At 53.1% G+C, this 21,710-nt stretch overlaps 2 protein-coding genes across 3 annotated transcripts in view; one reads left to right on the top strand and one right to left on the bottom strand.

The window, feature by feature from the left end:
* The window catches only part of SUPT6H (SPT6 homolog, histone chaperone and transcription elongation factor), a 32,010-nt gene extending 16,684 nt beyond the window's left edge, over positions 1-15,326 (bottom strand). The window contains exons 1-17 of one of the 2 annotated variants that reach the window (XM_063146403.1): positions 15,231-15,326; positions 12,084-12,209; positions 9,793-9,948; positions 9,611-9,681; positions 9,091-9,283; positions 8,554-8,638; positions 7,829-8,102; positions 7,440-7,541; positions 6,404-6,520; positions 5,949-6,038; positions 5,345-5,487; positions 4,731-4,882; positions 4,176-4,274; positions 3,243-3,372; positions 1,821-1,971; positions 964-1,118; positions 159-354 (exon numbers count right to left, since the gene is read on the bottom strand). In XM_063146403.1, coding sequence (XP_063002473.1) covers positions 159-354; positions 964-1,118; positions 1,821-1,971; positions 3,243-3,372; positions 4,176-4,274; positions 4,731-4,882; positions 5,345-5,487; positions 5,949-6,038; positions 6,404-6,520; positions 7,440-7,541; positions 7,829-8,102; positions 8,554-8,638; positions 9,091-9,283; positions 9,611-9,681; positions 9,793-9,948; positions 12,084-12,189 — 2,220 coding nt within the window. In that variant the 5' untranslated portion in view covers positions 12,190-12,209; positions 15,231-15,326. Of the gene's footprint in view, positions 1-158; positions 355-963; positions 1,119-1,820; positions 1,972-3,242; positions 3,373-4,175; positions 4,275-4,730; positions 4,883-5,344; positions 5,488-5,948; positions 6,039-6,403; positions 6,521-7,439; positions 7,542-7,828; positions 8,103-8,553; positions 8,639-9,090; positions 9,284-9,610; positions 9,682-9,792; positions 9,949-12,083; positions 12,213-15,230 lie in introns of both variants that reach the window. The other variant, XM_063146404.1, reaches the window with a different exon arrangement.
* Positions 15,126-21,710, top strand: SDF2 (stromal cell derived factor 2). Its single transcript, XM_063146778.1, has 5 exons — positions 15,126-15,449; positions 15,661-15,718; positions 16,102-16,512; positions 20,386-20,582; positions 21,147-21,710. The coding sequence occupies exons 1-5, from the start codon at positions 15,126-15,128 to the stop codon at positions 21,432-21,434; spliced, it is 1,278 nt and encodes a 425-aa protein (XP_063002848.1). The 3' UTR covers positions 21,435-21,710.

Below are 21,710 nucleotides of genomic sequence, written 5' to 3'. Positions count from 1 at the left end.
CACGGCTCTTCTTGCGTGCTTATGATGGCCGGGGCGGCTGGGAGTTGAAGACCAAAACTTCTAGAAGGTGTAGCAGGCTGGGGGAGGCCGGCCTATCGGGCCCACCCCTTCCCGAGCACAACTCAGCCAAGCCAAGGGCTGCAGGCGCCACCCCTCACCTTGATGACAAACTCCTTGGCTTCCACCAAGAGCTTGTTCTTCAGCTCCTTGGCCATCTGGGCATAGAGGAACTGGTTGAGGGCCCGCTCGATGGCCAGCGTGCGCTGACGGTTCCACTCCTGCACCTGGTGGCTGAACTCGTCGCGGTAGTAGAACTGCTTGATCTCCTCGAAGTAGGTCTGGTCGTTGCCGTAGCTGAAAGGGGGGGGGGCGGTCAGGCTGACAGCTCTGGGGGGATGGGGGAGATGCTTACAAAATAGCCAGGGCGAGGGCAGGCCCAGGGGTGGGTGGGTGGAAGCACAACCCCGCTGCTCAGTGGCCCAGGCAGCCAGTGCTGAACTTCTGCAGGAAGCGAAAGATTTACGCACGTTTGCATTGGGAAGATTTATATCCTGGGCTTTTCAAGATAAATGTCTTTACAAGGCAGCTTACAAAACCCCATAAACCCATCGCATCAGGACAGTTACGAACACCCCAACAGATCATGGAACGATAAAGAAAAACAGTGGTACAAACGCCAGAGGCCCAGCATCGAATGGAAGCAGCTGGAGATGGCAAAGACTTCTGAGACAAAAAGGCCTCGGAGGCCTTGGCTGTATCTCCTTCAGGAGCGAGTTCTACTATTGTGGGGGGAGAGGGCAGGGCACAAAAGCCCTGCCCCAAATGCTCTGGCAGGGGAAAGGAGAGAGAGGAGGCCTTGTCAGGCTACCCGGGGGCGTGATGCAAGCCAGCGCCTTTCTCCCACATCAAACCCACCCATCAGAAACACGAGCACCTCCTCCTCCTCCTCGGGTGCAGACTCACCCCTCCACCCCCTTCATGTCGATGCAGATGTCGACAGTGAGGAGGCCCTCGTCTTTGGCCAGGCAGATCTTCAGAAACTGGTCGTCACGGAGCTCCTTCACCGGCTTGTTCTTCAGGTACTTGAAGGAGTAGGCGTAATGGGCCTCGTCCACATCCTGCCGTTGTGAAGGGGGAGGCGAAGGCAGCAGCAGTTTAGGAAGAGCACTCTTGCCCAAGGCGGAGGCCCTGCTGGGAGCTCCCTGCGCTGCATGGCACGGATCCCTTGGTCAGCCCTCTCCCAAATCCCACCCCTGCCCAGGTGCCTCCCTCCAGGTGGCAGCAGCACCTGTCAAAGGGCGCTCTGCTCCAGGCACCATGAGTCACAGGTGTTGGGACTGGGGCAATGCCCAGAAAAACAGAGGTGACCCCCAGAGTGCGGAGAGAGCGCTCAACGGGGAGGAAAACCTCCGGTAAGCTTTGTTTGTTTCGGGAACTGGGCCCTTCTTCGGGGATGGCTTCCAACACCCGAGGTTCTTCCACCCTGAAGGAACCCTCTTGCTGGGAGAGCTTCACGAGGCAACGCTTCACCTCTGTTTGTGTGGCTTGTATATTGGGGCTGCCCCTCCTCCAAGGAGGGGCAGCCCCAATATCCTCCAAGGAGCTCAAAGCTGAATGCAGCCCCACCCACCCAGCGGGGACCAAGGTGCCCCCTGGGCCCGAGCCCGACAGAATGTCACTGCACCACTAGCCCCCGACCCAACCCACAGGGCCAGCCTGGGAGCTCCATGTCCCGTCCAGCGGAGCCCCGCTGCTCACTGCAGCACTGGGCCCTGCCACCGCGTCCCGGCATCCTGCCACGCTCCAGCGGCCGCCTTCACCTTCTTGCCCTTCTTGGTCGGGGAGACGTTGATCTTGGCCCTCTCCTGGAAGGTCTGGCGCAGCACCTGCCGGACCAAGGGCTCGCGGGCGATCTGCAGGGCCACCATGTAGCAGGCCCCTTCCAGCACAGCCTCCGGGGTGGGGAACTGGCTGCAAAGAGGGGGAGGCAAAGGTGAGTGACCACAAACAGCGGGGGGGGGGGGCAAGGACAACCTTATTCAGCCGTTTCAGAGAACCCACTGGCAAAAGGGGAGAGACCCAAAAGCTTGGTGCTCTCACTGCCAGCAACCATGCCTTGAGAGAGACACCTTCAAGCTTTTAGAATGGGGGGGAAAAAAGTGGAACCCCAGGCCCACGACTGGGGGTGGGGTGGGGGGCAGGGCTATATGGGGAATTCCAGAGGGGCTGGGATGGAACCCCAGGCCCATTTGGGCCACCAAGTTAAACTCTGGAATTCTCTACTCCAAGGTGGCCACCCATTTGGATGGCTTTAAAAGGGAGTTGGATAAATTCCTGGAGGAGGAGAAGGCGATCAATGGCTACGAGCCCTGATAGAATCATAGAACAGCAGAGTTGGGAGGGGCCTGCAAGGCCATCGAGTCCAACCCACTGCTCAATGCAGGGATCCACCCTAAAGCATCCCTGACAGATGGTTGTTCAGCTGCCTCTTGAGTGACTCTAGTGTGGGAGAGCCCACAACCTCCCTGGGTTCCATTATCATACCGCTCTAACAGTCAAGAAGTTTTTCCTGATGTCCAGCTGGAATCTGGCTTCCTTTAACTTGAGCCCGTTATTCCGTGTCCTGCACTCTGGGATGACAGAGAAGAGATCCTGGCCCTCCTCTGTGACACCCTTTCAAGTATTTGAAGAGTGCTCTCATGTCTGCCCTCCATCTCCTCTTCTCCAGGCTCAACAGGCCCAGTTGTGCTATCTCCAGTATCTGAGGCAGTAAGCCTGCGTGCACCAGTTGCTAGGAAACACAGGCGGGAGGGTGCTGCTGTCGCACCGTGTCCTGCTTTGTGGGTCTCTGGTCCACATCTGCTTGGCCACTGTGTGGACAGAGCACTGGGCTAGATGGACCCTGGGTCTGATCCTGCGTTAGGGCTCTTCTGATGCTCTTAAGCCTGAAGTTCTGCGTTCCTGTCCTATAGCACGATGTGCTTCAAGAAGCCCTCAACCAATTCCTATTTATACCCTGCTCACGGAGCACTCAGAACCAAGTCTTCGTAGCATAACAAGAAATCAGTAGAATACACAGACGGAAAGCTGAGACTTATAAATCTAAAAGCAGCCGTCGAAAACAGGACTCGGACCAAAGCAGCAGCAGAAGGAAAGATTAAAAACGGGCCAGGATTTGGCGTGGGGGGAAGAGAGCCTGGTGGATCCTCCTGGGTGGGCAGGGGGAGGAATTCCAGGGTTACCTGCAGACGTAATCCTTGGCCAGCTCCGCCGGCTCTGCCGGGAACTGCTCGGTCTCGTGGCGCTGGTAACTGTCACGTAGGTTTTCGCCAAACTGCTCTGGCGTCAGGCCAAACTTCTTTGCGAGGCCGTCTAGAGGAACAGGGCACAGCGGTGAGCAGGGGGCATGCGTGGCGAGGAGTAGGCATCTCGGCTGCCTTCCTCAAACTGCTGCCCACCAAATGCGTTGGGACTACTGCTCCCAGCATGCCCCAGCCAAGTGGCTGGGGGTTGCTGGGAGCAGTAGTCCAATGCATCTGGAGGGCCAAATTGGGGAAGGCAGGTCTACTGCTCCCTTTAAGTGGGGTTTGAAAACAGGATTATTCTAGGGTCCCCCCCCCCCCCAGCTAAGGCCTGGACCTGATCCGTTCAGCTGCTGGCAGTGTTTTCCCATTGTTGTTTTGATCTGCCCCCCTTTCAAAACTTTCTATATTTATTGCATTTCTGTATGGCCCAACAGCCAGAGCTCTCTGGGCAGCGGCATAAAAAATGGCTTGTTTCTCAGCCACTTTGTGTCAGCATTTTGGTGGAAATGTGGGACATATATCAAATGGAAAAATAAATCTACGAGAAAACAAAAACAACAGCAGGCTAAACTCTGTGAAATAAAATTGAACAAAAGTTGCATCTCTCTTTTATACATAGTTTCTTGCAGCATGGAATCTGGACTTCGTTGGCACATATATATAAAAAAAGACTGCCGTGTAACATGCCACAGAAGACAGAGTCGCGGTCACTGGCCAATCCTTCCCAACCTTCAGCATGACCTGCTGAAACTTCCAAAATGGAAACATTACTGCATGCCCATGCCACTCAAGAGCCTCTGCCTCCAGTGATGAGGCCGGAATCATGCAGGGAGGTCACGGGGGCCCTGCCAGCAGAGAAGCCGTGATTACCAAGGCCGGCCGCTTGGCAGATGGTATACATGTCCCGCCGGGACGCCTGCTTGAGCTCCGGCCCCTTCTGCTCCTCGTCTTCTGCATCCTCTCCCTCGCCTGGAAAAGCAGAGAAGAGACAGTTGGCGGAACACGCCACAGCTGGGAAGGCCAAAGAGGCAGGGCGCACGGCAACGGGAACTTGCACCCTCCTCCCCTGTGGAATCCGCCAGGGCAAGACTGGATGTTCCATCTCTCTGGTACGGCCCAGAGAGGGACGCCTGCCCTAGTGTGACGCTAAGATCTCATGTGTGAGGGAGGAGGGAGAGGGAAACGGAGGGGAAGGCAATGAAGCTCCAAACCAGCCTCCATGGGAACCACAGAGCTCAGTGCAGGGAAGTGAAGGGACACCCACCCACCCACCCACACACCGCTTGCAGGAAAGCCAGGCTCCTGGAAAAAGCAGAGCGCCTCCGCCTGTCTTAGAGGGGCAAAGGGGAGGGTGCGGGGCAACGGAGGAGGGTGCCGGGGAAACCCAGCAGCCTACTGCGGGGTGCAAGGGGGGGGGAACCGGACCTTCCGCCTCTTCGCCGTCCTCACGGACGCGCTTGTGCTTCTTGCGGCTGGCTTTGGCCGCGTTCTGCATCTTGGGGATGTCTCGGCCATAGTACAGCAAGAAGTGGTTGTAGACGTCCTTCAGCTCATCCATCGACTGCACGTCCTTCAGCCTGCGAAGGAAGCAGCACGAGGTGAGGGCGCGACAAGCGGGTCTCTAAGACCTGCGGCGCAAAGTTTTTTGGGGAAAAGCGACCGATGGATCCAAGGATGGGTGGCCAGCAACCACCGCAGCCCAGGTATGCCCAGGTTTTTGGGATGGCACGCACAGCTGGAACACTGCTTGTTGTGGGCGCTCTCCTAAAATGGCTGCCATGGGAGCATTGGGGTGAGTTTGTCGGTGAGGCAACAAGACGCCTTGCCTTCTCAACCTCAGCTGGTCAAAGAAGGCTGAAGGCCCGAAGGTTACGTGGAGTTCAGGGACAACTCTGAGAAGAAGGGATGCTAAAGATTTCAGGGAAAGGGACACACGTGTACAAGACAGATGGATGGACTCGGAGCGAGCAAATGTTCCCCCTGCCCCACTAAGGATGGGGCAAAGCCCTGGGTAGCACAGGCCTGAGGGGAGACGGTACCTCTCCATGTCAGTGGTGTCCAGGGCACGGATCCCATCAGCCAGAGGTTTGTCAGGATCAGCAGAGATCTGCTCGTACTGGTAGGCCTGCATCTTCTCAAAGAGCCGGGTCAAGTTCTGCTTACGGATCTTCAGCTGGGTCCACTGGAACAAAGCGACAAAGAAGACAAACGGTTGTTCCTGGGCTGTTAATGAAGACGGGCGCAAAGCGGAAGCGGCAGGAAAACCATGCCATGGAAAACCATGACAACCCACGAATTGCCGCCATGTGTGAACTAGGTTACTGATGTCTCCCTCGGTTTGCGTAGCATGAAAAAAAGCCTACACCTCCGGAAATGGTTTGTAGTGGGGGGGGGGCACCCCAAGGGTCCTTGATAGGGATGGGCTCCCCCCTCCCCGACGGGCAACAGGGAGACACAAGCAGCTCTGGATTTCCGAGACGAGGCTCCGCTTCAGAAGCGAAGCAACTTGCCATCACCAGCTGAATCTGCCCTTCTGAGTACGCCCCTGCGTCCGATTTCCGCTTGCGCCCCTCCCAGCAAAAAATAGCACAGCAAGATGCACTTTTGTGGGGATGAAGCAAGGACTTCGGAGCAGGGCCTCACCTTCTCGTCCCACTGCCAGACCCGCCACAGGTCGTTGATGTGCAGCTCCGGCTCCACGTACTCCTTCCGGTAGAAAGCAATGAAGGGCACCTGAGCCAAGGGACAGAAAAGCATCGTTAGCGCAACGGGGGCGGGGAGGAGATGGAGTCACCTGTTCCTGTTCAGGACAGCCCGCTCAGTCCGCCTTTCCCAGCCCTCCGTAGGCATTGGACTAAAACTCCCGTAATTCCTAGCCAGCAAGGTCAATGGCCACCCGGGAATAATGGGAGTCGCAGTCCAAAACATCAGGAGAGGATCAAGTTGGGTAAGGCCTCTTCTGGGTGGAGGGAGGGAGGAACAATGATGAGGCAGCCATGTTTAATGTACAGAGTGCTGCTGTGGCAGCCACGTCTCACCCCCCCCCACCTTATCCCCACATAAAACCATGGAGCTGTGCCCCCCTTCACCCAGCTTGCCTCAAAGTGCTGGTTCCTCATGAAGTTTAGGGCTTCCTTGATCTTCTGGATGGTGCTGGGGCCCTTGCGGTTGAAGCTGCTGCTCGTCTGACCGCGGTCCAAGTAGTCAGAACTCTCCTGGGTGGGGGAGGAAGCAAGAGAGAGACGGATTGGTGGCTGCAGGAGAAGATGTTCCGGAAGAACTGGCGGACTTGCCTGGCCTCACTGCCGGAAGACAGGGAGCTTCCCCAGCAAAGAGAATCAGGGCCGGCCAAAGACATTTAGAGTTCCCTGAAGCGGAGCCTTTAGGAGGCACACCCCACCCCCGCTAATAAGCCAAGGGCATGAGCCCCGCTGAAACAGATGGAAGATGCTGAAGAGAGCCCTCAAGTCCCTTCCAAGAGGGCCTGGGTGCCTCTGACGCCTTTCAAGGGTGCCCCCAAACGTCCATCTCGAGGCCGGGCAGCCTTTGCGCCAGACAGATGAATCTGGGATCCATGGTGTTGGGCCGGCCGTAAGCACCACCCTCAGCAGAAGCCTTGGAAAGGGAACTCCACTGTGGCGAGGGAAGCCCACCTGTGACATCTTGGCTGAGCACCGCAGACGCCACACCAGTGACGGGCACGCTTCAGGCTTACAGGATTGTTATTCTTTTTACTAGAACCGCCCAGAGAGCTTCGGCTATTGGGCGGCATAAAAATGTAATAAATAAATAAATAAATAAACGGTGAATTCCACCAAGCAGAGCGAGGGGCAAAATAGTAAAGCAGGTGGGCGGACAAACGCTGAGCATTAAAGAACAAGGGTGCCTCTGAGCACATGTTCAGCCCAGGAATTTGTGGCTGGTACCAGAATCGAGCTCAGAACTCCTCTCATCTTTTGCTGGGAAAGCACCCTTTCACAGTGACCTCGACAGGCCACTTTTCATTTGTTACGGTGAGACGATGGACAGCGAGAAATCCTGGCCCAAAGCTCTACCAAGGAGATCCCAATCCACGTTCTGTGCGTTCTCGCTCTACACGAGAAGAGAAATGCTCGGGAGGCCTCGGGATCTTACCTGCAGAGAGATCGTAGGCATGGCAAAAGCGTTCCGGTAAATCCAGTCGGCTTCTTCTTCCAACTCATCGTCTTCGGCGTTCTTCACAGGAATGGAGCGCAGCTGGGAGGAGGAAGACAGAAGCGAGGTGAGAGGCTGGCTGCGAAAGGCCCATGTGGGTGAAGACCACAGTCTGCAAATGCTACAGGGCAGCCCTCTCCCATTTGGAGCCCTCCCAAGGTGCTGGACTGCAACTCCCAGAGGCTGGGGGATGCTGGGAGTGCAGTCCAGCACCTCAGGAGAGCTCCGGATCGGAGGGGCCTGCAAGAGAGAGTTTGGAGATAGGTAAGTGGGGATGAGAGAAACTTGGAGTGGGCAAAGGTCAGGCCCTTATGGGCAGAGCGCCTCACCTGGAATCTTTCGGGCATGTCGGTCACCCGGATCTCGTTGTCCTGATCCGTCAGGTGGCTGCTCTCCAGCTCGCTGGGTTCGTACATCTCGAAAATGCTGCGGCGACTGACCCGCTTCTTGGTGGTCTTCTTGGGCCGGGCGCGGATCTCTCCTTCGGTTTCTTCGGGCTCGTAGTCATACTCGTCCTCCAGCTCCTCGTCGTACTCGTTGTATTTCTCGAACTCGTCGTAATCGAAGTCCACGCCAAAGATCTCCTGAGCCTCTTGCAAAGCGCTGGGGGAAGAAAAACAGGAGCTGAGGGTCGCTCCGTTGCTCATGAGAAAACTTTTGCCTGGGGCAGGGAGGAGAGCAGCTGCGTCGGGACCCGGATGTCGAAGGCAGCTGAAAGAGGCGAGGGCCCCTGTTGTGCCCGACACAAAGCCCGAAGACATCGAGCAACACGAGAGAGCTGCAGCGGCCTTTGCCAAGGTGATGCAGCTGCAGCTCAGGGGCAAAGCAGCTGCTGTGCATGCTAGAGGTTCAAATCCCGGCAGCATCTCCAGGTAAGGCTGGAAAAACTCCTGCCCGAAACCCCGGAGAGCCATGGCTGCTGCCAGCTGGTGTTGTCACTACTGGGCTAGATGGACCCGGGGTCTGACTCGACATGAGGCGGCTTCTGACAGTGCCAAGGAAAGGGGCTTCTAGTCGGGGGAAGAGGGTTCCCCTCCCGCTCACTCCGCCTTACGCGTCTGTGTATCCGGGGAGCTTCTTCCGCCACTTGGGCTTCTTCAGCGGCTGCCCGTCATCGTCCACAATAAAGTCATCGATGTCTGGAAGGAAAGACAAGAAATCCCAGCAGCTCAGGAGGGGCTGCCGTCACAGGGCAAACACCACCACCCCCCCCGGCGCTTCTTCCTGGCAGTCCCACACTTTGGGAACCCCATGGCCTTGACTACTTTCTGACCGATTCCCAACAGGTTGTTTGCTGTGGGACCGTCTTCTGCCGGGGGGTGGGGAGAGGAGTTGGGCTTCTCCATTCCTCCGCCCAGAATTGCCATCACCATTCTAGCAAGGTCCTTATGACAACTCCACAGTGCTCCTGCTTTAGATGAGAACTCGACTTCTATGCCCGAAGCTTGAAAGTTGAATCCTTCAAGAGGGAGAAGGCAGAGAGCCCCGGCCTCTGGCTACCCGGGCCTCTGTAAACCCCCTTGCTCAATGCCCAGCCCTTCCTGCAATGCCACCAAGTACCCTCGCACCCTAGATCCTGCCAAGTACGTACCAGACTCGTCTTCGTCCTCCTCCTCCTCCTCCTCAGCTGCAGCGATGGGGCCGTCGGGGCCATCCCCCCGCTCCTCCCCTTCCCCGTCCTGGAAGATTTCCTCGGCAATGGCTTCCTTCTCATGCTCCTCCTTTCCGTAATCCTCCTCCTCCTCGTCTTCATCTGACATCTTCCGCACCCGCCTGAATTTTTGCTGCCGGGAAGAACGCCGGATGAGTCTCCAGACGGAGAGCTCCATGCGGGATCTCCATGGGCAGGGCCCTCCTCTCCATGCCCAAGACTCGCTACACTGGACAATGTCTTCTCTGGCTCCTTTGCCTCCCAAGTCTTTTCAGTGGTGGTGTAAGAATTTGCTGGAGGGCAAGGTTATTGGGCCACTGGCCAGTTCCTGGAGCCATTCCTTTCACAGGGCAGAGTCAGTTAAATGAAACTTTTGGCCAGGGCAGCTGACAAACTGCCCCCCACCCCCTCCAAGAATAGCCCAGTTCTGACAGGCCACAAAAGCAAGCACCCAACTCACTCGTTTAACTTTGACGCCCAGGTTTTCTTCGATGAGGTCAAAGTCGTCATCCTCGAGACGGTCATCAAAGTCTATAAAGAGAGAGAACGTCAGGACACCAGACAGCAAGCAGAAGAAGACTGGGAGAAGGTGTGTTATGGGGCCTCCCAGGGGAGCTGCCCCCACCCCCCAAAAGGACTTACTGCGCTTCCTCTTTTTCCGGCCCACGTCATCTTCAGAGTCTCCTGAATCGCTGGCCTCTTCCTCCTCCTCTTCCTCTTCATCGTCATCATCGTTGATGAACCCTTTCAGGTTCCCTTGTTCATCCTGGTCGTCAAGGTTTTCCTCCTCTTCCTCCTCTGAGAGTATCAGACAAAAGGCAATTGAGACCAGGCACCAGCCAATGAAGGAGGCAGACATGCACATGACCAGAAAAGAATCTGGTACACAATATATACACAATTATATCTTTCATCTCCGGATCTTTCTCCTGATGTTCACAATCGTATCTCGGCATGTCTTTCAGATATCTCAGCTTGGCTGCTTCATCGTCATTTGAAACTTAATATGGCAAAGACTGAATTGCTTGTTTTTCCTCCTAAACCTTCTCCTCATCTCTCATTCTCTCTTACTGTCAATGATGTTACGCTTACTCCGGTCAAGGAAGCTCGTAGCCTTGGCTTTATATTTGACTCCTCGCTCTCCTTTATTCCTCATATTGAGGCAGTAGCTAAATCCTGTCGTTTTTTTCCTGTATAATATTGCCAGGATTTGATCATTTTTGTCTGTCTCTTCTGCCAAGACTCTTGTTCATGCATTGGTTATTTCTCGGTTGGACTACTGCAAGCTTCTTCTCTCTGGCCTTCCTTCTTCTCACATCAGTCTGTTGGTTTCTGTTCACCACTCTGCTGCTAAGATCATCTTCTTGGCTCGCCGCTCTGACCATGTAACTCCACTTCTGAAATCTCTTCATTGGCTTCCAATTCACTTCAGAATCCAATATAAACTTCTCCTGTTGACCTACAAAGCTTTTCACAGTCTAGCTCCTTCCTATCTCTCCTCTCTCATCTCACACTATTGCCCCGCTCGTGCTCTTCGCTCCTCTGATGCCATGTTTCTCGCCTGCCCAAGGGCCTCTACTTCCCTTGCTCGGCTTCGTCCATTTTCTTCTGCTGCCCCTTATGCCTGGAACGCTCTTCCAGAACATTTGAGAACTACAAGTTCAACCGCAGCTTTTAAAGCTCAGCTAAAAACTTTTTTTTCTTAAAGCTTTTAAAACTTGATTTTGTTCTGATTTTATACTGTTAGTTTTACCCTACCCAGTGCCTGTTTACCCTACCCTGTGCCTGTTTGCATTCTCTTCCCCTCCTTGTTGTTTTATTATGATTTTATTAGAATGTAAGCCTATGCGGCAGGGTCTTGCTATTTACTGTTTTACTCTGTACAGCACCATGTACATTGGTGGTGCTATATAAATAAATTATTATTATTATTATTATTATTATTAATAATAATCTCTGACACAAGGGAGGATTTAACTGAGGGATCGCTTTGCAGACCTGATCTTCCATGACACAGTGCAGTTTGCCTGGCGCCTACGTTTGCGTGTGGATCGTACGTGGGCAGCCATCTTACTAAACGGCAGGTCTGGAGAGAGTGAGTTTTTACCCTCCCTCACCACTTCTAGTTCTTATTCCTTCACTTCAGTCAGGCGAGAGAAACCGCCAACCTGCAGGCCTAGCAGAAGTTCCACGTCCGGCCCCCGGAGTCATTAAGGACGTCTTCAGGGGCTTGGAGGCCAAACTCCGACTCCGGAGGAACCCCTGCTCTTATCTCCAATTACAGATTGGAGATAACTGTGGGGAATGCTTCGCCAATGTGGCATCCTCCTCAGGGGGGGAAGGTGGCCTGTTGGTGAAGAATCTATGGCTGAGCTAGCGGCCAGAACGCTCCAGCCCCTGACTCCGCTGTGGCTGCTTCGCTTGTGGGTTTTGCTTGTGCTGAGCAGCTTCTCCTGCCACACATACAACTCCCCAATGGGAGATGGTGTGGGGCAGGAGCAGTGAACCCAATGGGAGATGGCATGGGGCAGGAGCAGCGAACCTGTTTCGCAGCAGATACGCCAGGAGGAACGTTCTCCTGATATGCCTGCCCAGGACCAAACAATGTCATGGTGTGTCACCATGGCCCCTTTTACAACATTCAATTTGTGGTGGGCTGGGTGTGTGTGTGGCCCCCCATCCAATCCCAATCACTCACCCCTGACTTAGGTATTTAGCGGGGTGTGCCATTACAAAGTAAACCAACCAACCCTGAATGAGGCTGAAGTGAACCAAAACGAGGCTTCTGACCCAACATGCATGAAGGTTTTACACGGAAGAGCCACGTGGCACTTTAAGACTAGCAGATTGATCGTGGCAGGACCTTTCGTGGACTCAAGGTCCACAAACCCTGAGCTACAGCCTTTTGATGATGAAAGCTAAGCAGGGCTCACCGTCTTCATCTTCTACAAACTTCTTGGGGGGTCTGGAAACAACTTCTCCGTCTTCATCGTACTCCTCCTCAGACTCTTCCGCTTCACTCTCTACAAAGTCAGACATGGCTGCGCTTTTAAGAAGAGCTGCTGGGGGGTACGGACAAGAGGAAGCCAGAGTTACAGAAGCGCGCGCACACACACACACACACACACACACGCCCCTGCCAGGCTATAGCACCTCAGAGGAAACGAGGGAAGGAGGCAGGGTTAAAATCCATCCTAAAAATCCAGAGGATGTCCAGGAGGAACAAGAGGCAGTTCTAACTGCTGAAGTGGATTGAACCTAGGCAAACAGGTGTAGAATTGTGCTATAAACTGCAATTTCTCAGTTTGGATGGAATGGGAAACTGTGGTTTAACAACCCCCCATAAATTCCACATTATGGCCACGCAGGAGGAGGAATAAAAAGGAGGTGGGCGCATGTGCGCACGATGTTCATCCTCTGTCAGAAAACCATGGTTTATTGGACCAAGATTGTTAGCTCTGAACCAGACATTAGACTCCTGGGGGTCAAATAAAATGATTGCTATGATCCAGCAACATACGGGCACCTCGTGAACATTAGGCATCGAGGTAACCAAGGTTCTAAGAACAGTTTTTGAAAAGAAAAAAATGCTTCCTTATTCCATATATTTTGGTGTAACTCCTGCAGATAGACTTTAAAGAAATGTGAAGGAATTGCTTTGACAAAGACCAGAGTGGCAGAAGGCAGAGATGGAGACCATGAGCGGGCAAAACAGTACCTAGAGGATGGGGCGGAGACATGTGGGGCATGGAAGTCCCATTTCTTGACCACACGAAGCCAAGCTCTTTGGTTTCCAGGCCCCAGATACAGCTGTGACCTACAGTATCCTTGGGGAGGTTCCCTGAAGCCTTCGCAAGGGAAGACACTTGCCTAATAGTCAAAAGAGCTGCGTAAAGATGCGTTTTGGTTATGCCTTTCAGTTCACGACTGAGACAGGAATTCAAATTGCACATCCCTAAGGAGGAGCGATGGCCTCTTGCCAGCGTTGTTTATGACAGGCAGGGCCAAGCAACCGCGTGCCAAAACCACACCGCAACACCCACAGAGCCAAGACCCCCAACGGCAGGACAGCTTGACCATTCCTCGCGCTGCAGCCACCAACACCACAACATGTGCTTGGTCAGCATTACCATTAAGGTGGAGGTAGTCAGGTTTAAGCTCACAATCTTGATTTCTTCCACACGGGCACATGTCCCTCCCTGGCCCAAAAGAGACCGCCCTCGCAGTCTCCAACACCAGCACAGAATGAAGCCCTTGGGCCTGAAGTATACAAATCTGCAGCGAAGGCCAACATGCCACAACAGCCGTTTCTGTGCTCCTGATGGCCGCCCTGGCATGTTGTCGCACAAACAATACTTTGCCCGGCTGGTTGCATTGCAAAACACAAGCTTCTAATTATATTATAAAAAGCCTCTCTTGCCTACCTCCCCCGCCCCCGCGCCTTTCATGAGCTCAAACAAGCTCAGTGCTCCCTCCTGTTCTTCTGGCATTACTGGCACCCCCAGGCACTGGATGCATCCCAAAATCTTGCCAGCAAAGGTCTCAAGACCCACTCAAGACCCACTTAAGTCAGGAAGTTGACTTAAAATGACAAGAGGTATAACAGGAGCACTGCAGAAGAGAAACCAGACTACGGCAGGAGATGGCAAACAGGGCCACTAAATTCCCACCTTCTCGGATGGAAATTGTCAGTCAAAACCTCACTAGGACAGCCGCCCCAAGCCTGGCCATGTTGGCTGGGAACTGCAGTCCAACACATCTGGAGGGCACCACGTCGGGGAAGGCGGCCTGAGACAACCATGAGGCAAATCACTATTCCTCAGCATAAGCTGTCTCATAAAAGTTGCCAGAAAGCTACATAAGACAATCCCACATCTGTCGCTGCAGGGATCCTTGAAAAGGGGCAGCTGCAATAGATGCACCCTGAAACGTCTTGTTATTCCCCGCCCCCTGCCCAGTGCCTGACCTATCGAAAGCATTGGGCACCTAAAAACACCAGGCACAACGGACCCCCGCCACACAGAGAGCCTCGGCTAATGGGCAGTATAAAAATGTAATAATTATCCATGTGTGAGAGAAAAAAACTTAATTTGTAGATAAGCAAATTAAAAGGAGACAACAATCACATTGTCTTCGATGGCTTTACAAAGCATGGGAGGCACGAAGATGGCTGGGTGGATGCTGGAGACAGGAAGAGAGAGAGGATAAGATCCAGACTTCAGCAAGAGCGAGAAAGCAAGCGGTCTCAGTTGCAATTGTAACTTGGTGCACAGAGGAAGCCATAAACCAGGGGGTGGGAGGGCCCAACTTGGGGCCCTCCAGAAATGTGGGCCTACGATTCCCGTCAGCGTTCATCCTACTGGCTATGCTGGCAAGGGCTCATGGGAGCGGTAGGCCAAAACATCTGGAGAGGAGCCACCGCCTGCCCACTCCTGCATTGAACAGAACCTCCTTCTGCTACTGCTGCTACCTTCAAAAGGAGCAAGGGGGTTTCAAGAAACACGATTGCACAAACACTGCAAATTTCAAGCTAATAATAAAGGCAATGACAAATAAAATAAGGGAGCAAATTTCAGCCTAATATTTATAACAAAACGGGAGCAAATTCCAGCCGAATATTAAGGTCAATGATAAAACCAGGGAGCGAAGTTTCACGCTAATAATAATGACAGCGATACAACTTCAACTTAACGGCAATAATAAAACTAACAACAACACAACCAGGGGCCAATTCCCCCACCCCATTAGCTTCCCTATTAACCAGGACCCCCCTCCCCAGTCTTTCCCCCAAGACCATCCCCGCCCCCGCCCCAAATGGAGGTGCACCTTCTACGCCCCTCGGGCAAAAAGGGAGGGGGACCTGAGAGAGAGAGAGAGAGAGACCCCCCCCATATATCTCATGGCGCCCCTCTTTCTTCCCTTCTCCTCCTGCCCCCCCCCCCGCCGTCCCTGGGCCTGGTTGGGCCTAGGAAGCCATGAGGCCTCGGCCTCGCGTAGGGGAGGCCCCGGCCCCTATCCCCGTTCCCTCGGCAGGAGCGTCCGGGCCAGTCCGAGCCCAGGGCCGCCTCCGCCGCGCTCACCTGGCCGAGGCGGCCTCTCCTGCTCGGTCACCGCCGCTGCGGAGGCAAAATGGAGGCCAGGCTCCGTCAGCCGCCGCGGCCAGACTGCGGGAGGGAGGGAAGGAGGGAGGGAGGAGGGGGGCGGGCAGGGAGCAGGAGCAGAAGAGCGCAGGAGGGGGCCCGCCCAGAGCGGCCCGCGGCTTCTGCTTCCGGCCGGGGCGGGGCGTCGGCCACGTGACTGTCGGATAGGAAATACTCAAAGGCTGTATTGTATTTTGCAATGCTGGGAGCTTGTGTGATAGAAAATGTCTAATTATACTGCAATGTATAATGCCGGAACTATGATGCTAAATTTGATATTTTCATATTTCTATCTGATAGGAAATATCTAAATGCAATATTATATTGTGTCATGCTGACTCCGTTGCCCCGTGCCCCATCTGCCTCCCAGGTGCTGGAGACCTGCCCTCCCAGCTTGCAGATCTCTTGCAGCAAAAACAACAAGGAGTGTGATGGCACCTAAGGTCTACCTGGGAGTAATTCCTATTGAATCCAGTGGGGCAAACTTAGTAAAGGTGCATGCAGTTGCGCTGTGAGGGGCTAATAAACATTATTGATTTCCATTATTATTATTGTCCATAAAGTTTATGTCAGAATAAATGTGTAGGAGGTGTTTTTTCTCCTGTTTAAACATGCATAGGACCTAAAAGTGCTACAGCACTCTGTGGCTTTTGCCTTGCAATCACATATCAGAAGTAGAATTCGTTTTCAATAGTGGGATTCAATAGGAATTCAGCCCTGTTCGGAGCACTGCAGTCTCGACTGGCCTGGAGCCCTAGGGAGGGGCCCTCTTGCCCTTCCGAGTGCCTATCTCTAGGGTCCTCTACTGCAGTTCCCGTGTCGAAGAATGGGGCCGCTCTGCGGCGGCGCATCCGGCCCCTCTCTATAGTCCCCTCGCTCTCCCGGCCTCGCGCAAATGGCGGCCACGGACGTCGAGAGCCGGAAGTGCGCGCCGCTCTGCCCGGCGGCGTCTCTATGCGCTCCGCTTCTGATGGCGTCTCTGGGAGGTTCGCTTCCGGTTCGCCTGAGGGACCAGGAAGGAGGAGCGTGGAAATGGCGGCGCTGGCGGGGCGCCGATGCCGGCTCTGGGCGGCGCTGGCGCTGGCGCTGCTGGGCCTGGGCGCCTGCGGGGCGGCGGGCGGCGAGGACGGGGCCGGCGTGGTGACGTGCGGCTCTGTGGTGAAGCTGCTCAACCCCCGGCACGGAGTCCGCCTCCACTCGCACGACGTCCGATACGGCTCCGGTACGGGCGGGTGGGAGGAAGCGGCGCATTCTGTACATGCTTAGGAGTTGGTAGGGGAAGGGATTCGCTCTGTGCATGCTCAAGAGGGAGTAGGGGAAGAGAAGCACTCTGTACATGAGTAGGGAGGGGGAAGAGATGCACTTCGTAAATGCTCAGGAGGGAAAGGTGGGAGAGACGCGCTCTGTACATGCTCAGGTGGGTAAGGTGGAGTGGGGAAGAGAAGCATTCTACGTTTTCAGGGGTGGGTAGGGGATGCACTCCAAACATGCTCAAGGATGTGAGTAGCAGAGAGAAGCACTCTGCACATTCTCAGGAGGGTGGGTTGGGTGAGACATATGCTCTGTACATGCTCACGAGGGGTGGGGAAGAGAAGCACTTTATACATGCTCAGGAGGGCGGGTAGAGGCAGGGAAGCACTTCGTAAATCTTCAGGGGATTGATGGACTAGGAAGCCATGAGGAAGCCAGGATTGATATGCTCAAGATGGCAGGTGGAAGAGAGAAGCATGCTATGCATACTCAGGAGGATGAGATGGGGGAGACCTGCGCTCTCTACATGCTCAGGGGATGTGGGAGATGGACTTTGTCCATGCCAAATGTGGCATTCTTTGCCTAAAGTTCCTCATCTTCCAAGAGCATTAAGTTTGAGGGGAAGCCAGCATAAGATGGGGGACTTTGTGGAATTTGTCAGCATGGAAATCCTATGAAAACCTGTAAGTTAAAAGGCAGCTGGCGCTGAGGCTGTTGGATGCCAGAAGGCAGCATTCATAGAATCATAGAACAGTAGAGTTGGAAGGGGCCTATAAGACCATCAAGTCCAACCCCCTGCTCAATGCAGGAATCCACCCGAAAGCATCCCTGACAGATGGTTGTCCAGCTGCCTCTTGAATGCCTATAGTGTGAGAGAGCCCACAGCCTCCCTAGGTCATTGGTTCCACTGTCATACTGCTCTAACAGTCAGGACGTTTTTCGTGATGTCCAGCTGGAATCTGGCTTCCTGTAACTTGAGCCCATTATTCCATGTCCTGCACTCTGGGATGATCGAGAAAAGATCCTGGCCCTCCTCTGTGTGACAACCTTTTAAGTATTTGAAGAGTGCTATCCTTTCTCCCGTCAATCTTCTCTTCTCCAGGCTAAACTGTGTAATCTCTACAGCACCATGTACATTGATGGTGCTATATAAATAAATAATAATAATAATAATAATAATAATAATAAAGTTCTTTCAGTCTCTATTCATAGGGCTTTGTTTCCAGACCCCTGATCCTCCTGGTTGCCCTCTGAACACGCTCCAGCTTGTCTGCGTCCTTCTTGAATTGTGGAGCCCAGAACTGGACGCAATACTCTAGATGAGGCCTAACCAGGGCCGAATAGAGAGGAACCAGTACCTCATGCGATTTGGAAGCTATTTATTTATTTATTACATTTTTATACCGCCCAATAGCCAAAGCTCTCTGGGTGGTTCACAAAAATTAAAGCCATAATAAAACAACCAACAGGTTAAAAGCACAAATACAAAATACAGTATAAAAAGCACAACCAGGATAAAACCACGCAGCAAAATTGATATAAGATTAAAATACAGAGTAAAATTTAGTGTTAAAATACTGAGAGAATAAAAAGTTCTTCAGCAGGCGACGAAAGGAGTACAGTGTAGGCATCATGCGGACCTCTCTTATTATTTATTATTATTATTATTATTTATTTATATAGCACCATCAATGTACATGGTGCTGTACAGAGTAAAACAGTAAATAGCAAGACTCTGCCGCACTCTGGGGAGCTCATTCCACAACCGGGGTGCCACAGCGGAGAAAGCCCTCCTACTAGTAGCCACCTGTCTCACTTCCTTTGGCAGGGGCTCACGGAGAAGGGCCCCTGTAGATGATCTTAAGGTCCTGGCAAGTACATAAGGTCCGGACAGGTACACTCCTATTAATGCAGCCCCAAATAGCATTTGCCTTTCTTGCAGCCATATCACACTGTTGGCTCATTTTCAGCTTGTGATCTACAACATTTCCAAGATCCTTCTCGTTTGTAGTATTGCTGAGCCAAGTATCCCCCATCTTGTAACTGTGCATTTGGTTTCTATTTCCTAGATATAGAACTTGGCATTTATCCCTGTTAAATTTCATTCTGTTGTTTTGAGCCCAGCACTCCAGCCTATCAAGATCCCTTTGAAGTTTGTTTCTGTCTTCCAGAGTATTAGCTATCCCACGCAATTTTGTGTCATCTGCGAATTTGATAAGCGTTCCCTGCACCTCCTCGTCCAAATCATTAATAAAAATGGCCTGGCCTTCCTTCCATTTCCTTTATGTATCCTTTTTTATTTTCAGGTCATCTCTAAGCTTTTTGTGGAGCCACATTGGTTTCTTCTGTTATCAATCTCAAACTACAATCCTGCCCCCTCAGGCTTCACTTTTTCCAGGGGAGTCATAGAGCTGCTTTTGGGAGAAGACTGAGGCAAAGTAGGAATTGAGCACTTCAGCCTTTTCTTTGTCCTCTGATATCAATTTGCCATCCTCATTAAGCAGTTGAACCACCATTTCTTTCCTCTGTCTTTTACTACTCACATATCTGAAGAAAGCCTTTTTATTGCTTTTAGCATCCCTCGCTAATCTCAGCTCATTCACAGCTTTAGCCTTCCTGATGCCATTTCGGCACTTCTGCGCCACCTGTCTGTACTCTTCTTTTGTAGCCTGGCCTTCCTTCCGCTTCCTATATGTATCCCTTTTTGTTTTCAGGTCATCTCTAAGCTTTTTGTGGAGCCACATTGGTTTCTTCTGCTGTCTTCTATTTTTTTCCCCTTGTTGGAATTGTTTGTAATTGTGCCTTTAAAATTTCCTTTTTTAAGCACTCCTTTTCTCATTAGGCTCCCTTGCCATGGGACCTTACTTATCATAGTTCTGAGTTTATTTAAATCAGCTTTCCTAAAATCCAGAGTACGTGTATGGCTACGCTCAACTTTTGTCTCCTTCATAAACAAGAATTCAAGTATGACGTGGTCACTTTCCCCCAGAGTTCCCGTAACTGCCACTTTATCCACTAAGTCATCCCTATTGGTCAATATCAAGTCAAGGATTTCCGATCCTCTAGTTCCTTCCTCCACTTTCTGTAGGAGAAAGTTATCACCCACACATGTCAGGAATTTCTTGGAAGGGCTGCTTTGGGCAGTATTGGTCTCCCAACAGATATCAGGGTAATTAAAGTCCCCCATCACTACTACATCACACTTCCTTGAAACACTGGCAGTTTGTTTCTCAAAAGTTTCATCCTCGTCTTCTCCTTGATTGGGTGGTTGGTAGTAGACTCCGATTATCATGTTCTTTTTATTCCTTGCCCCATTTATTTTAATCCAGATGCTCTCGATGGGGCTCCCAGTCTGATCCGCCTGTATTTCTGTGCAGGGATAGGTATTTTTAACATATAGTGCAACTCCACCTCCCTTCCTATTTCTTCTGTTCTTTTTGAACAAGTTATATCCTTCAATTGCTATATTCCAGTCATGGGAGTCATCCCACCAAGTTTCAGTTATACCTATCAAGTCGTATTTGCCTTCATGTAATAAGAGTTCAAGTTCATTCTGTTTGTTTCCCATGCTCTGGGCATTAGTATATAGACATCGAAGACCATGTGTTTTATAGTCTGGCTTTGTTCCTACCTTGTTGTAGACACTATTTTTGGGCACTATTGGAGCTGTTCTTGTTCTACTGTGGAAGCAGCCTAATAAAGCTAAGACATGTTGGAAGAGAGTGAATTAATAAAACTAAAAAGAGAGGCTGCGGAAAAGGAGGCCAGCTTTTGCACAGCTCCATGGGGTAGGACGTGGCAGGCACAGGGGTGGCGTGAACCTCCGCGTTCCCTTTGCCCACAGGCAGCGGGCAACAGTCGGTGACAGGCGTCACGGCCGTGGACGACGGCAACAGCTACTGGCGTGTTCGGGGCAAGACATCCACCGTGTGCGAAAGGGGCACCCCGGTCAAGTGCGGCCAGGCCATCCGGCTGACCCACATCAACACGGGACGCAACCTGCACAGCCACCACTTCACGTCGCCCCTTTCCGGCAACCAGGTGAGACTGGGGGCTGGAGAGGCCCAAACCGCCGCCTGTGTGGCTAGCAGAGGCGGGCCTCTTTGGCTTCTGGGGACAAGCCAATATCGGGGTGGATGCGGTGCAGGGTCTTGCCCCTTCCTCACAGGAGGAGTCATGGTGATTGGCAGCAATGGCTCTCCAGGGTTGCAGCCAGAGACCCAGGGATGTCGGGGATTGGACCTCAGACCTCCAGCGGGTGAAGCCGTGCCCATGCCACGGAGCTGTGTTGCTTCCTCTTGAGTCTCTCTCAACCCTCTCTTCCTGTTCCGCTTCTCTTCTTTCTGCCCTCCAATGGAAGCCTCTTGCTGAGTCCTCGATATCGGCAGCAGAAAGAAGAGTCTTTGCTTGCATATACCTAATGTGGGAAGCACTGCTGTTTTTCGGAGTTCTCCCCGCACCTTTGCCCACCCGCTGACAGGCAGTTGAAAATCCTTGGCTGAGTGCCCCCTCTGGCCCAGAACCAGATAATCTGGCACGGCTGCTCTTAAGTGATGGCCTTTGTGAGGGGTGTGCGTGGGTGTTGACGCTGCTTTCTCTGTCCAGGAGGTCAGTGCCTTTGGGGAGGACGGTGAGGGGGACGTTCTGGATGATTGGACGGTCCTCTGCAGCGGCAGCTACTGGGACCGGAGTGACGAGGTGCGGTTCAAGCACTCCTCCACGGACGTGCTCCTGTCGGTGACTGGTGAGCAGTACGGGCGGCCCATTCACGGCCAGAGGGAAGTGCACGGCATGTCTTACTCCAGCCAGGACAGCTACTGGAAGGCCATGGAAGGGATCTTCATGCAGCCCTCTGAGCTGCTCAGGGCAGAACTCCACCACACCGAGCTATGACAGCGGAAGGGGCGGCCTCATTGAGCCCATCGGAGCTCCCGGGTTGTTCCTCGGACGACTGAGGCTGCAGGTGCTGCTGGGCGCTTGGGCGCTGTGCCCTCGTGGGAATTCTGGGAAGGAGGAGGTGTCCCACCGCGCCCGGTGGGGCCGTCTTCAGCAGCTCAGCAGTGTTGCCCTTCTTTCTCCCGCCCCCACCTTCCCTGCGCACCTTCTATTGCTGATATTCAAGCACACGTGTGCCTGGGAATCAGCCATCAATAAACGGTCATCCAAGCA

This window comes from Elgaria multicarinata, chromosome 22, assembly GCF_023053635.1.
Source record: "Elgaria multicarinata webbii isolate HBS135686 ecotype San Diego chromosome 22, rElgMul1.1.pri, whole genome shotgun sequence".
Classification (NCBI taxonomy): Eukaryota; Metazoa; Chordata; class Lepidosauria; order Squamata; family Anguidae; genus Elgaria; species Elgaria multicarinata.
This window is presented reverse-complemented; position numbering and strand designations above follow the sequence as displayed.

Excerpts from the sequence above, each read along its gene's own strand:
- SDF2 (XM_063146778.1), top strand. The coding sequence starts at position 15,126 with ATGAGGCCTCGGCCTCGCGTAGGGGAGGCCCCGGCCCCTATCCCCGTT. Across the intron at positions 15,719-16,101 it reads CAGCAAAAACAACAAGGAGT|TTCCCGTGTCGAAGAATGGG; the intron begins GTGATGGCACCT and ends CCTCTACTGCAG. Across the intron at positions 16,513-20,385 it reads CGACGTCCGATACGGCTCCG|GCAGCGGGCAACAGTCGGTG; the intron begins GTACGGGCGGGT and ends CTTTGCCCACAG.